The sequence below is a fragment of the Morone saxatilis genome, unplaced genomic scaffold (assembly GCF_004916995.1).
Source record: "Morone saxatilis isolate NCDOM2014 unplaced genomic scaffold, NCSU_SB_2.0 Contig22, whole genome shotgun sequence".
Classification (NCBI taxonomy): domain Eukaryota; kingdom Metazoa; phylum Chordata; class Actinopteri; family Moronidae; genus Morone; species Morone saxatilis.
The window spans coordinates 19,036,193-19,051,551 of NW_023339785.1; the positions used below are offsets into that span (position 1 = coordinate 19,036,193).

General features: G+C 38.7%; 3 protein-coding genes across 3 annotated transcripts in view; 1 reads left to right on the top strand and 2 right to left on the bottom strand.

Moving 5' to 3' along the window:
- LOC118334034 (homeobox protein Nkx-2.5-like) overlaps positions 1-7,890 on the top strand; it is an 11,287-nt gene extending 3,397 nt beyond the window's left edge. Inside the window, exon 3 of the mRNA XM_035669846.1 lies at positions 7,771-7,890. Within this exon, the coding sequence (XP_035525739.1) occupies positions 7,771-7,890 (120 nt within the window). The remainder of the gene's footprint in view (positions 1-7,770) is intronic.
- A 4,035-nt stretch (positions 7,891-11,925) lies between these two features.
- On the bottom strand, positions 11,926-14,392 carry bnip1a (BCL2 interacting protein 1a). Its single transcript, XM_035669800.1, has 6 exons — positions 14,277-14,392; positions 13,261-13,353; positions 13,072-13,163; positions 12,796-12,900; positions 12,505-12,623; positions 11,926-12,122 (listed from the first exon to the last, which is right to left on the bottom strand). Exons 1-6 carry the CDS (start codon positions 14,355-14,357, stop codon positions 11,926-11,928), a joined length of 687 nt encoding a protein of 228 aa, XP_035525693.1. The 5' UTR covers positions 14,358-14,392.
- A 734-nt stretch (positions 14,393-15,126) lies between these two features.
- atp6v0e1 (ATPase H+ transporting V0 subunit e1) overlaps positions 15,127-15,359 on the bottom strand; it is a gene marked incomplete in the record, with an annotated part of 2,705 nt that continues 2,472 nt past the window's right edge. Inside the window, 1 exon segment of the mRNA XM_035669801.1 lies at positions 15,127-15,359.

Consider the following 15,359-nt stretch of genomic DNA (forward strand, 5'->3'; position numbering starts at 1 on the left):
GTTTGCATTATCATTTCATACTATTTACTCTGCATTAGTTTAGTTAATAAACACATATAACCATATGTCCTTGTCTTCTGGGATAAGGTGTACTCCACATTAATAGATGTTATTCTGTGTTCTGGTGCCATGTCCCCCCGGTACTACTTCAATCATCATCCTTGTAAAAATGTGTCCTGTTCACAGGTTTCAATGCTACCATCTTGCCTTGAGATGAAAACCACCACACATTATATACATACATGACTTGGGTGGATGGAACTAGGTACAAAATCACTATAGCCTGATACAATCAGTGACAAGCATTAGACATAGCCTTGTTAAGTCCCTAATAATAATTTTGATGTGGGATCCTTGTGTGGTGAGTTGTTAGTAAATCAATACTTCGGATCAATTGACATGTAGGGACATTATTTTCTGGGAGGGAATGTTGTAAATATTGGGGTATGGACAGGGTAGGACAGGGCAGGTACACTGACTTATAGCCAAAGGCACAATAACTAAATTGACTTGCACAAATGAGAGATACATTTAAGACACCTCTAATATTAACAAAAAAATCCTACAAAACAATTGACAGCAAGCTATGGTGTCACATATAGCAAACATTAAGACTATAAGCTTCACAAAATAGTCTTGCATCAGTGCATATTTTCTTGGCTCGTCCAGTTTATTTACATCTACAGGTGCTTTTATTTGGACCAAACAGTCATAACATGCAAATATACAGTACATAGCTATATGTCCATGTTAATAGTTTCTTTGTGAGTGAACTTTAATGTTTCTTCTAACCAAATAATAATATTTGCGGCTGAAGTGTTGGGAGTTTATAGCCATTTAATTTGTTTTTTTGGACTCAAACTTTCCTTTTTTTTCGTTTTCATTATTATTTCTCTCTTGACCTTTGACTTGCCTAACCCTGAACTGATATGGTGCTATGAGAAAATTCTACTTGCATTGTTCTTAATAGAACTGAAAAAAATCTAATGAGTAGTTGCTAGTGTACGTCTTTCAATATCAGCACTCAGTCGTATCATTCTCTCTTCATTATTTGGTAGAAGGACGACATACTTGGGCTGCCTGGTCTTCAGCACAAATACAATTTTTGAGGGGCTCTGCATGCTCTTTATTTTTAAATATTGATGATACTGTATGTTTGACTTATTGCTTCTGTAGACAGCAACAACTCTGTTATTATTATTTATTCTTCTTTTATTTATGAAGAAATTGTTGTAAGATCAAGTTAGTTAGAAATGCAGTTCATTTAGCATGATAATGTCTTGAGGAATTTGAAGATGTGCTGTTACTGTTCTCGCACTCGCCAGGTGCCAGTTGCCAAGTAAATGCATTTTGAATGACATTTTGGCCAAGTGCCATAAAGCCTCTCATAGTCTATTGCAAACTTCTTTATTGCTTGTTCTACAAGATTACCAATTCTTTTTCTCCTTGAGAAGAATGAAACTGCATGTCCATACTTCTTCTTTAGCACACCATTCAGAATAGGCCCTTTTCAAAGTAAATTAAAAGAAATGATGTCTACTTTCTGCTTTCCATTTCATCACTATATCTCAGTACTCATGCCTACAGGAGGTCTAACTGCAAGCAGCTCTTTGTGACATTTTTCCAGCTCTCAGAAAAGAATCAAACAAGTGACTTACCAGCTGAAAGGTGGGTTTCAATGCTGTCGCTATGCTGGTAGTGCTTAAGAGCAAAGCCTGTATATAATAAGGAAATGCTGCTGTGTGATAAGTGTTAAGGGGCATTTGACATTTCACAGATTGCTAAGATGTTCCTGGAATAGCTTGTTTGTGTATTCTGCAGGTCAGAGGTTTTGCAGGAAAATTGCCACTGCTGACATAGAAACAGAACCCGCATCTACTGAACTGCTCAACGCCTATCGCAACTGAGCAGGTGAGTTGAATTGGTTGACTCTAATGGTCACTCTAATTTCATGTTCTACGTTGTTTCCATCTGTCCATTACATTCTGTTTTCTTCCACAGTATATCCACAAAGGCATTTAAAAAGGAGAGCGTTTAACATGGTCCACATATGTTTTTAGTGTTTACTTTTTACCCCCCACAGTTCTATATCAGTGCAAAAACCCATTCAGTTTTAAACACCTCTTTCAACTGAATCAATATTTGACAACTGCCAAAATGACAGCAACATTTCTCATTACTCCTAACCTAATCTGCAGTACAGTATATTCTAACTGTATCTGCCTTTCAATCCTAGGTTCATAATATGGGGGAAAAAACAAGTTTAGTGCATGTTTTAGTTTCAAATGTATTAAGGAGTTCATAGAGTGGATTCAGACAGGAACATGAAGTCAATTTTGCCCTCGCGAATCAGCTAGCAGGCAGACACATTTACCAAGTGGCTGATGAATATCACTGACCAACTAGCACACAGTTGCTAAAGACTGAACCAAAGCTAAAAGTAAAAGTAAATGTCTGGTGTCAGGTTCACAGAACAATAATCAGTGTAGCCAGTGACGGCTGGTGGTGATTTTGGGTGGGTGGGCTAACAAATGTATTACACTCATCAATACGTCACACAGCAGCAACAGCAGCATCACATCAAGTTACAGCAACAACATTGTATACTTTGTTATAGCAAGTGCTCTAAGGGCACACCTGGGGAGACAAACCCAAAAGAATGAGCTGATGGCCAAAAAAATCTAAATCCCTTCTCCGTCCTCTCTCCTCATCTCCCGTCTCGTCTCCTCTCCTCCTCAGGGCTCCCCTCCTCTCTCTCTCCATCTCCTCTCTCTCTTCTTCTCTCTCTCTCTCTCTTCTCCGTCTCTCCTCCTCCTGGTACACATCCCGCCACATGGCAATTGCCGCTACAACAACATTATGAAAGGTACCAGGCAACAATTTGCAAACACCATAAAGCTACAAAACAAAGCAAAAATAATATTTGTAGAGGAGAGAGTTGTTTCAGAGCATGGGCATACTTTATTTAAAGAAGCACAATGCATGTCAAACTCCACCACTGCTGTACATCACCATCTGCTTATCATTGGCTAATGTGCACATGCAAAGACACCAAGTGCTTGGCTTTCTCAAAGGCGAGCCCTTTGACTTCTCGACAATTATAGTCACAGGGCACTGTGCAGCTAGCTGACACATTATTAGAGCGCGCGCATCCTGTGCGGCTCGTTGCAGGGGCGCGCTGTGTCCGCATCTGGATGTGGCTGATGGTCATCTGTGGTCAGCAGTTCAGATATGAAGCATGAAAAATTCTCCAGGCCCTGTCTCGTTTTGAGAGAATCTGTGGTCTTAGACGTGTACTTTGCAACCTGTGTGTTTGACAGGTGATCGGCTAATTGACTGTCTAAAAAAGAGAACTGGTCGCCGCTGGAGTGAAGTGGGAGATTCGTCGGACCCCCGCAGGGCAAGCTCATGTCCCCCACAAAATGTAATACAGTCCACAATCCGTGATAGTGAATGCCTGTTTTTCTTTACCAGCTCGTTGTGTCTCTGTACAGCGATGCGGTGACCCTCATTAAGCTGACAGGTGATGTTCACTTTACCCAGCAATTACAACTTTACGCTATTTCCAATGTGGCTCGTTGTAGCAGCGGCATTCATGTTTCCTAATTTTGTCGGATAAATATTTTAAATCCACAATTCCTTGTTGGGTCCAAGCCGTGTCTCCTCCAAAAAGCAAACATGGGAAACAGAAAAGTGAATTCCTAGCTACACTTGCTGTTAGCCAGTCCGTTAGCTGAAACCACGTAACACAAAACTACGATTTTGTCGTTTGTCCTTATTTGAACATAATTTGGATGATGTGTTCCCAATCTCTGATACTTCCATTTTTCTCCAAAAAGACTTTAAAGAAAATTGATTAAGTAAATAATCCACCTCATTCATGTTCACCACTTTTTGGTGCTGTTGCTGCTCTACATTCTACCAAAATGTTCTAAGGTTTTTAATAGTAGTTTTTTTTTTATCTTTACTGTAAAAGATAGGGGGGCTTAGCCCTGTTAAGCCATATATACCAGCCGTCACTGCCTATAATTATTCTATAACAGAGACTTGAGAGGAGTAGGTTGGGTTTAGTTTGAGCTCTCGTCGAGCTTTTGTATTATTTTAACCCTTGTATTGTCTTCCCTATTGCCATACACCTTTGGTCCTCTGGGGTCAAAATGACCCCAAATGGTTTGACTGTTATTTATACCATAAAGTATAAATTATCAATCAATTCTGAGTTACACCTTTAGTCTTACTTTAGTCCAACCCATTACCACAAATGTTTCCCTTTTTTAAATTTCGGGCCAATAGACCTTGTTTATATGAAAGTATACCCTATTTTTTAGTTAAAACAAAATGAAACAATTAATTATTTTTACTACATATTATTTGGACTATTTGACTTATCACAGAAAGGTATATGTCACAGTTTAGTGAGGATGTTTTTTTTTAATCATTTGAATTTTTTTGATGTGACACATCAAAGCTGTGTGTGTGTGTGTGTGTGTGTGTGTGTGTGTGTGTGTGTGTGCGCTTGTTGAGCAGTATGGCGTGACAATATGCTCCATTGCTTTGTGCTGCAGGGTCTTTTTGACCCCAGAGGACAACAGGTGTCATAATGATACCCATAATTCAATCAAATTAATTAAAATTAATGTAATGATGAAGAGCATAGTATTGAACAACCCCTGTTATTTTCAGACCATTTGATGAAAAAAACATATTTTGACACCAAAACATTTTTTGGGGGTCAGAATGACCCCAGGACAACAAGAGGGGTACGTTAATAAGCGCCTTTCTCTACAAAATACTTGCAAACTTGCTTCGAGCATATTCCCTAAGTTAAGTGTGTATGCGTGTAGATGGCGGCAAATCTGCGTAAATATAAATTTGCCGAGTCAACCAAATCTAGGCCCGACACTGCCTCGTCCACGAGTTCACGAGAGAGATATCCTGCTTTCACTAAAGACTGACATTGCAGCAATGATAAAAATAGAGCTGAAAAGTGCACTGGCTGAAGATTTCAACTTTCTTAAGAAAGAGTTGCAAGCGGTGAAAGTAGAAATAAATGGATCAAGCCCTACAACATCGGTCTCAAAGCTTCTGAGAGAAGCGCTGCAGCTGGATAGAGATGTGCTTGGGGACCGCTCTCACAGAAGTCTGGGTCCCGAGAGGAAGTATGGGAAACCACGGGCCATCATAGCCAAACTTATTATTTGGGCTAATGGGTGGAAATTTCTTATGCAGCAGGTTATTTTTGAAGTGATTTTTGTTTATAGTCATCCTGATCCATAGTCTTGGTTCTTGTGCAGCTGCTAGTTGTTTTCTCTAAAAAATAAAATAATAATAATTATTAAAAAAAAACTGTCCTTTACAAATATTCAACTTCTTGATCAGTGACTTTCAAGAAATTTAATGAATTGTCCCCATAGCTTAAAAAAGCTCTGTATTTTCCCCTTCGTGGCATAAGTCAGTTTCTTCATGGCCAGAACGTTGGATAGGCTTTTAAACCAGTGTTCAGGCTCAGTGCTCTTCCAGGAAGTTGCTATACAGTGTTTAGCCTGAAGTGAGCACAAAATGACAATCTTTTTTTTTTTTTTATTCGCACCTGACACTCCTAACTCAGTTGGAAGTAGTCCTAGGATAAATACCTGAGGGCAAACAGGCAGTTTGACAGATATAATATCAGATATAGTTTGAATTACTTTTTATCAGAATGTTTTAATTTTGGGGCAACTCCACAGGCAGTGTAATAATGAGCCTTCTTCGCCGCATTTAATACAGAAATCAGAATTATTGTTATCAAAGCAATGTAACAGGGCAGGAGTTATGTATGTACGTATAATCCATTTAAATTGTAACAATTTCAATCTTGTGTTAATAGTCTGATTTTGTGCATCCTGCCTGACTGTAGAGATTTCTGCATCTAAATCGCTAGACCAAGCCAATCTTTTACTGTCCGAGGATTCTTTAGATGCATCTACAATCATTTTATACAGGAAGGATATCTGGCTCCGGCCTTGAAGATGATCTAGTACGGCCTTTTTCAACAGCTAGACAGAGGAGGTTTATGGAGGGGATTGTGTTTTAGGATGTCTGTTAGAATGGATTCCCTAACTTTGTAGGTATTTAAAAAAGTTGCAAATCCTCAAAGTCTATAAAGAATATGTGTTGCGTTGGATTAAATATCCAGTGAACTTTGCTGATCTCCGTCTCTCTCTGCCCAGAGTTTAAAGCCAGGGTCACCTCTACTGGTGAAAATCTGATGTTCCCCACATTGGTGTGGAAACCGGATATATCTAACATTATTATGTTTAAGTGTGCTTGCCTGTTGTACCACACCTTTAAATAGTGTTCTTGGAAAATGGGTTGTGGGCAGTTTTTAACAGAGTTTTTCAAAGAAATCTGCATACAATAAAGATTTTGGGTAATGGAGATGTAGTGTGCTTTTCTAACCCAGGGCACAGAAGCACCGGTACCATCGATCAGTAACATACCAGCCCATAAGGGCCTGCACCTCTCCCCCCCCTTCATACCACGCGAGGGCCTCGACTGTAACTCTGAAGAGCACTAAGCACCACTGGCCTTCGAATGATTTAATGTTCTTTTTGTCAATTTCCCAACGATTTATGAATATATGTGAATTTGTTTAGATTTTAAAAAACTGGGAATAGGCTATTATTTGCCTCATGATTAGAAATGCTCATATTAAATCCTTCCCGTCTAGTCGGTACCATCGTCTAGGACGCGGTGAAGCTTCAGACCGTAGATGTGGAACCTTTGTGTTAAGAAACAAATTTCCTGACAGGATATGAATGGTCACATGTACAGTCGGGATGACAACGGACGGAGAGGAGTGCCTAGTTAGCCATTAGGAGCACATCGTTGGCAGAGGTAGAGTGGGACGACAAGATTATATTATTAAGAACATTATTAACACTGTAACATAGGAAGGACATTTCTCAACATACAGTAATTAGAAGATCGATCAGTTACCTAGATAATCATTATGAAATTTAGATAGTTCTTTAGTTTTTGATTGAAATGATTTTTATACCCTGAAGATGGTCTCAAAGCAGGAGAATTTCTCAAATTCCACTCACTTAATGATGGGTTTTATATACCACGGTCTTCTTTTACAGAACAATACACACATTTTCATAATTTACCGAGGCAGGCCAGCTCATCCAATAAGAGCCTCTGAGGTAATTACTCTTTTCCTCGACAGAATTTCAGGATATGAGAGAGAGGTCAGTACCGTGCGTCTGAAGAGCCAAGTAGAGGGGACGAGGAAGGAGAGAGAGACCGTTGCGAGACCCACAGGACCAACAGCGTCGGACCAGACCGTCATCGATCCACCGGCTAGTCGGGCGCCACGCATTGTACAATCGATAGACAAATCCCCCTTTGTTCTTAGCCAGGGCAGGACGATTAAGCTCTATCCGGCACCCGGCTGAAACAGACTGTTACCGCCCTGTCTGAATAGCGCTTCACCCGCAGGATCTTTCCCAGTCATCTATCTGTGGCGAGGAGTTATGTTTATGGTAATGCAGCGCAAACAAAGATCAATGGGGACGATATTCTAGGCAATTCCGGGCTCACCAGTCTTTTCCAGCCAGCATATAGACTCGCGAGGAAACAGCGCCGCCGGAGGTTCTGATCGGGTCGTCACTGTGCTGAGCATTGGGATATAGCTCCTTGCTGGGCGTGCAGATCGCAGCTAGCACGCCTTCTTACACTCCTTCCTACAGATGTTTTCACACTAACACAGTATTCGTTTACTTACAGCTTTATCAAGGAATATCGCAGTCTCCTAGTTACTACACAGTTTCCGGTCTGCGCAGCATCAGCATCATCGTGGCACACCCTACTCGCCAGCCTATCCTTAGACTCAAATGGAGGCGCTAAGATGGATTCTGCTTTTTGATAGAGACAATATATAGATCGTCAATCCTGCGGATGTCTAGGAGTACTCATTCTATTTTTTCTAATTTACCCCGAGTTCACCTTTAAAAAATAAACTCGCCATTAATACCGAACATCTTATCGTTTTCTTCGCAGACTTAAAAGACTACGTGCCCCGAGATTATCTTTGCAGCCTGTGAGCATTTGGCATTTGGAGCACACTATAGTCGATTGGTTGCAGGGATCAAACAAAAGCCCATTTCACAAAATAGATCAAATTGTATGCATCCAGATATAGAACAACTACCTTCCGGTATACGGCCCCTTGTGGAGACTCAACCCTTTTTTCTTGCAGTTCTGTCAAGAACGACAGCGTGATTTACTAGTGTTCTTGGACTATATTGCACTTTCCTAGAAATTGTACATTGTTGATAATCTTGGACGACACATTTATATTCATAAACTTATCGTTCCTTGAGATATTGTCTTAATCAATTATTCACGTTTTGGGAGTCCAGTTATATTATTCGGTGTGATTTCTGGCATACCGAGGTCTAGGTTCATCTCATATTTAGAGAGAATTGGGTTCGTAGAAAGTAACCGCACATTACATTTTTGAGATTGTGTTTCAGATTGATGATTTCTTGAAGCTATAGATAACGGTTGCCACCAAGGTAACGCCATCAAACTGAGTATTTCAGACAAAGAACTACACTAGGGATATTTGAAGGCGTAATGTCACTTACAGATAGAGACCACTAGAAGGGTCTCCTCTTTTAAAAGCGTTAGTTACAGCTGAGCATACATTATCTCTTCCCAATACACTAATATTGGGACCGGGGAGTCTTCTTCATGAGTATTAAAGTTTTCCAATGACTAGATTAATACTTTCGGGGACACGAAATTCGGATTTTATTTACATTATTCTGTGTTATTTACGTTATGGTTAAAAAAGAAAAGGTTTAATATTGTTCAATAGACATTAAAAGACAATACATACCGACCTTAATTTTTAACAATTTGTAAGCCATGGGGACATATTATATTAATTACATTATTATATATTATTAATATATTGTTGTTGTTATTATTGTTATTATTTTTAAAATAGTAGTAGCAGTTAAATAATATTTTACGTTTTTTAATATAATAACTCTGGTTTGGCTATAAGAATATTGTAAACATATGAAATACATAACACTGAACTATAGGCTAATTATGACAATATATAATCTATAACTCTGGATCACAATGATTGAACTGGTTATTCAGGAGATCCACATAAAGAACACCAACATCTGTACAACCCTCATATGGTTTGTGTCTGCCTAAAATGTTCAAGTGGCCATTAGGAAGCTTCCTTCAATACGCTTAAACAAGGTTAAAAGGTTGCTAAAAGTTTACCCGTTTTACAACCCGCTGTCAGCCACATGTCCACACACATATTTTTAACGTTGCTGGGAGAGAGATGGCTGTGAGTCATGACCTTGACCTGTATTGAAGGTTTTTAAAATCAGGTTCTGCTGATTTAATCAGGAAATGCGTTTTTTTAATTCTATGGAACTTCCAACATTTTGATTTTCAGTAATTGTATCGTGTGTACAAGCATTTTCTATAGCAGTCAACATTTTCTCTGTAAATATGAGGACAAACTTAAGATGTTACCTGAGCCAAGATATTTGGACAGTGTACTTTATTATTAAAGACTCCCTTTTGGAAATTCTGGCATTTAATTACTGTGTTTTATTTCAATATTTGAGCTGACAAAGTTTAACTAGACTCATAGTGAAAATGCACAGATAATGTAAGTCAGGTATAAAACTGAACAAAGCTCCCTTCAGTCGTATAAATTCCAACATGAATGTGGAGTTGCGAGAGACTGTCTGGTTTCTGTGTTTACGCCACCGCTTTGGTGCCGTGTACGCTCCCTTGAGACCCCAGTCCACTTGTCCAGATACAAACCCAAACACTTGATTGACACTATCACAGTGCTAAATGCAAGAATAGTCCAATTTGCTTGACAGAGAGCCAGAGTCCTTGTCTAAGTGTGCAGTTATATGAACAGGCTAGGAACTGGCTCTGCCCAACTGCCACCACTTTACATGAGTAAGAGATGCTTAGGCATCTCTCAGGTCTCTCCACACATGCTCTGTTGTCTTCTATCTCAATTTAAAACAATGCACCCTCACAAACAAACGTTTTAGAAAAAACATGTCAAACATCGAGCCAGAATACTTTGTATTTATTGATCATTAATACTGACAAACATTTACATATATTAAACAAAATGGCAATGCCATGCAATTGCAGGAAGGGTAGCAAGGTCATGTAGCCCCTCTGGCCACCCTCTCCTCCGAGGTGTTGAAAAGGCAACGTCAGATAGCAGCGCCACACAAACCTAAAAATATCCCCACTCGCCCTCCACCCACATTGGAAAGGGAGAGGGGAAACGGGTCGGAATAATCTGCTTTTCCGGGTCTTATCTGAAGAAAGGCAGGGATGCATGCTGCTCTATCTCTGCCAGTGTGATCACTGCCACTGCTTCTCTGAGCTTTTCTGCTCCGCTGCAGACCAGAGCCAAGCTCACACGGGCAGAGATGGAGGAAAGCGTGCACACTCTTTCTTTTGAGATACTACTTCTTTTTTTTTAACTGAATAAAACATAGGGACAATCTCAAGTGCGAATATACACGTACAAGCACTGTTCTGATCAGCCAGCTAGTGAAAAACAGATTGAGTGACCACAGTTGGGCTCCAATCAAGTCAAAGGTTAAAAAGCCATTTCAATATTCTATCCTGCCAAAGCATGAAGTCATAATAATGCTGTAATAATAAATTATACCTTACAGTGGTTATACAGTACAGTGCTATAAATAACAATTACACAAAACGCTTGTACGTCGTTCGCACAGTTAGTTTCTGGTATTAGGTCGTGGTTAAAACACCAGTTAGTGAGGAATATATGAAGAAGTCCCCTTTCTGTTACGCCAGGGATAAGCAACCTGTGGCTCTTTAGTCCCTCCCTCTAGCTTTAACAAAAAAATACATGGACACTTTTAAGTGTTTTAAAGTGATTTTCCAACTCTAATTTGTTAACTAAAATGTGTGTCATACATCCTGACCTGATGCCGTTCCTCTGTATTTTACTGAACCTCGATAGTGGTGGAACCTAATCTTCTAATCTAGTCTCCCTATCGAGGCTAGCTATGGATTACCACCATCTTAGATCTGTAAAATATCATTATAAAGCTCAAATATGTTTTGCAGCACCTGACAGATTTTTTGGGGCGGCAGGGCGAAAATTGTCTCTTTTGATAGTAAAGGTTGCTGACCTTTATGTTACACAGACACATTTGTTTTTTTTAAGTCCTAATATTGTGTCCTTAAATGTGTGACATTAAATACTACTATTTAACAACAGTAATTAATATTATTACAAAATAGATTGATGACATCCATGCCAATAAAAGCTTGTTGAACTGACATGAGAAGTGCACTTGTTTTGTGATAATCACAATTTACTAATCTGACCATATACACTATTTTCTTTAGGCATTCTTATGTATCTCTGGGAATGTATATATATATATATATATATATATTTATGAAAACTGTAACTGGATATCTTCCACAGGAATGTATAAAAGAAAAGATTAATGGGGGTTTGTGTCATCCCTCTCTTCTCACAACTGGTCATCATTAGAAGCAATGCACAGCATTACTGTCACACTAACACACATTCTGTGCAACTAACACGTGCACAAGAATGAATTATCCTCTTTGTAATGAATCTTTTCAATAAATTAAACAATATCTGGAACTATTAGGTTTATCCTCCTCTTTGTGGACAGTATTTCACACTCAGCAGCGTCACGGTTCAGCAGGGTGAGCGGTCCACATTCCACTAAGCAGAAACTCTTGTGTTATGTGTGTGTGTTATATGACACGCAGCATTCGGGGTTGTTTAAATCATTTGCGCTGATCGTGGAAGGTACTGTATGTGGTCATGGGAGAGCTCCTCTAATAAGGGTACCTGGTCTACAGGAAGGGGAACAGTCTCTTCTTAAGGATGTAGAGAACTGTGGCGAGGAAGAGGGCGAGCGCCAGGAAGATGAGCAGTTTATCAGTGAGCTCTCTGCGGTTGTATTTGGTGATGAGTTTCCTTCCGAGCTGGATGGTCCCCGTCATGGTCTTAAATTCGTCGTTGGTCTCTTGGATTGTCCTTGAAGAGGTTGCTTCAAACAAAAGAGAGAACTGATTTCAACACAAAGCCGGGCGGTGTTATACACACATAATTAAAAGGAATGGATAGTCCCTCTTTTAAAGTCCGTTGCCACAAACCTACAGTAAGTTCAGATCTTTATTGTCCCTCAAGGGGTAATTTGATTTACAGTAGAGGGCAAAAACACAACATATGAAAGGAGTCACAACAGTTACAGCAAACGGCATCTGATGTTAAAAGTATCAAACCACTGGTAGCCATGATGAAGTGCAGCTGACGTTCAGTGCAAGTTACGTGCATTTATTTCTCTTTGAACAAAGGAAAATATTTTCCCCTTTTCATTTTTACCCTTCAATACACTGTTAACACACTCGGGTTGTGTTTCCTTCACTAACCTAGAGACGTCATGGTCTCCTCACTCTGTTGAACCTGCTGTGCCATCATCCGGCTGATGCTCATAAGATTCTCTGTAATGTCACTGGATGTCTGAGCGAGACCCTCTTTGGTCATCTTCCTGAGAAAAAGATAAAAGATACAAATCCATAGAGATATAAAAACAACGTATTTCTCTAACTACAACACTGAGAGGACGTATGATGTTGTTCACATACAGCTGATGCCTGTCTGTCTCTCAATACCTCTAACTTATGAGACAGTCTCTCTAACAAATGTATAACACCGCTCACCTCTGCCTCATAGCACTATCTTCTCCATTAATAAGTGCCTTCTTTTCCATATTGTCTATGGACAGTTTGCTGGCCAGGTTGGCTTTCCTCCAAACTGTTTGGTTACTGGGAAAACAGACACACATAAAAAGATATATACTTTCATAAAGTAGACATTATGCAAGTTTAAGCTGGCATTTTTCTACTGCTTCTCCCTCCCGTCAACACAGAAATGTGACAAAATAAACAACAGTTATAAAAGTCAGGGGTGGCAGATTATTCCAATCTAGACGTTACCTCAGCATCTGTTTTCTGTGTCCCTCTACCTGAGTGAACATGGCTTGCTTGTCTGACTCTTTGTCCTGCTCCATAGCCATCTGCTCTAAATCCTGACAAAGAAACAAAAACAATTGTTTCCTGAGCGATCTAGTATTTAAAAAGCCTACAGTTATATGTTTATTCTCTGTCACAAATAATGTTTCTTACCTGAATTCGCAATCTGAGATTGTGGAAACTCTTTTTCACATCAGCGTTCAGCTCCGTCAGCTTGCTTTGAGGGCCCGTGCACTCATTAATATCCTGGTGAGACATCACAAGAAGGATCAGATAGATACACGTATGAACATGTTGCTCTCATTTGTGAGGCAAAGACACTCTGCTGGACGGTGGCGGGTCTGACAGTATGAGCTGCTCCCTGCTTACTGTGATGGGCTACCAAATGTGCAACAAATAACGGAACACCAATTGATCAATCATTCTTTATGATAATCAATTATGAATTGATGATATTTATCATCTATTAAATGTCAGAATATAGAGACAAATTATAATTTCCTACAGTCCAAAGAGAGCCATAAAATTCCTTCTGATGAACTTAAATACAAAAGGTTTTGAATGTTAAATTGTATAAAAAAAGAAAGAAAAGAGAAGTGAATATAAATAAATATTTGAAACTTTTGCTTGCTATTGAAGTATTATCATGAATTATTCAAATTTAAATTAAAAACTCTGTTTATTATTTGTCTTAATCGGCTAATAGATTCAATTTGGCACTAATCCAGCAACAAAAGCTACCAACTGGAACTTATAATATTAAAAATATGCTTAAACCAAGATGTGGAAATAAAATAAAAATATGAATTAGTGGGGAAAAAACTTGATAGAGAGAATGGGCTCATTTAAATCACGTTTATCCAACAACAAGTGAGTTTAAATGATTTCTCTCTACCTGAATGAGCTACCTTTGTTATAGCCACTTTATAATACTGCAGTCCGACTCTAAAGCTCTTCTCACTGCCAGTTCTGGTTCCTCCATTATCACATAATAACATTATCCCAGCAGGTGAGCTCATTTTTCAGCCCATTTTGACCCTAAAAGCGATGCATGTCTGCACTTCCACAGACAGCTCACCGGGAACAACGCGGTTCCCGTCAATGACAAGTTCAATAATCAGCGTGTCCTAACGTGGCACTAAGTAGTCTTACCAAATAAATGTTCGCACCTGCATGAGAGCTTTGATTTCCAAGTCATATTTGAGTATTTCTTGTTCACATATTCGGACGTGGACATCTGACGACGCCATGTTGCCAACGTAGTCGGCTGAAGCTACGGAAAGCAGTAAGGCTGTTTTGAACTCTCGACTTTGGCCATAAAACCGTACTCACAAAAAAAAAAAAACACGCACTAGGTATAAAATAACAAGTAATTAAGTCATTAAATAAATACACAGTGAAATGTATAGTCTGAAAAAAAAAATTGACCAAAATTTGACCATTTTGATTATTTAAAACGCTTAATTAAAAATATATTTGGTAAGTAATTCAAACCTATCATTGAAATATATGCATACATTTTCTTTATGACCACATAATAAGAAAATATATTTACAATGACATTATTTACAAGTCATTACAATCGGGGTGGATCTAGAGAAATATTAACAGGGTGGTTTATACATGCTGATTCATAGATGATCAAACATCAATTTATATTGATCATAAAGAATAATTGAATTATTTGTTTTTTCTTCATTTGTTGCACATCTGGATTTATTAATGCCACCTAACAGAATGATTGAATTATTAAATATCATACATTTTTCCAAATACACATATTTCTTTCATTGAATGTAAATGTGGCCATAGTATATTAAACTAATTTCAGTTTTTTAACACATTATTTTTTCTAATAAATCTAAATTAATGTGTTAAATTTGTCAGCATTTGACAATCAACTAGGGGGACAGATGACACCCTATGCCACCCCTCTAGATCCACCCCTGGTACAATCAAGGTCATGAGCTCATAAATTACTTAATACAAATTAATTTTTTTTAAAAAGTTACGGACCAATGGACAGGATTATTAGTTTATTAATGAACAACTATCAAATTAATTACATCCATCACTAACAATACCAGACGAAGAGAAATCACATCAGACAAAACATCAACTATTTAAGACAAGGTCATTTATATTAACAAAAGCAATAAACACAATATACATCATATATAAACCAAACAACACAACAAGTGACGGTTGCTTCAATCGGAGTAAAGCACATTCAGTGAGATCTCTCAGAGGTC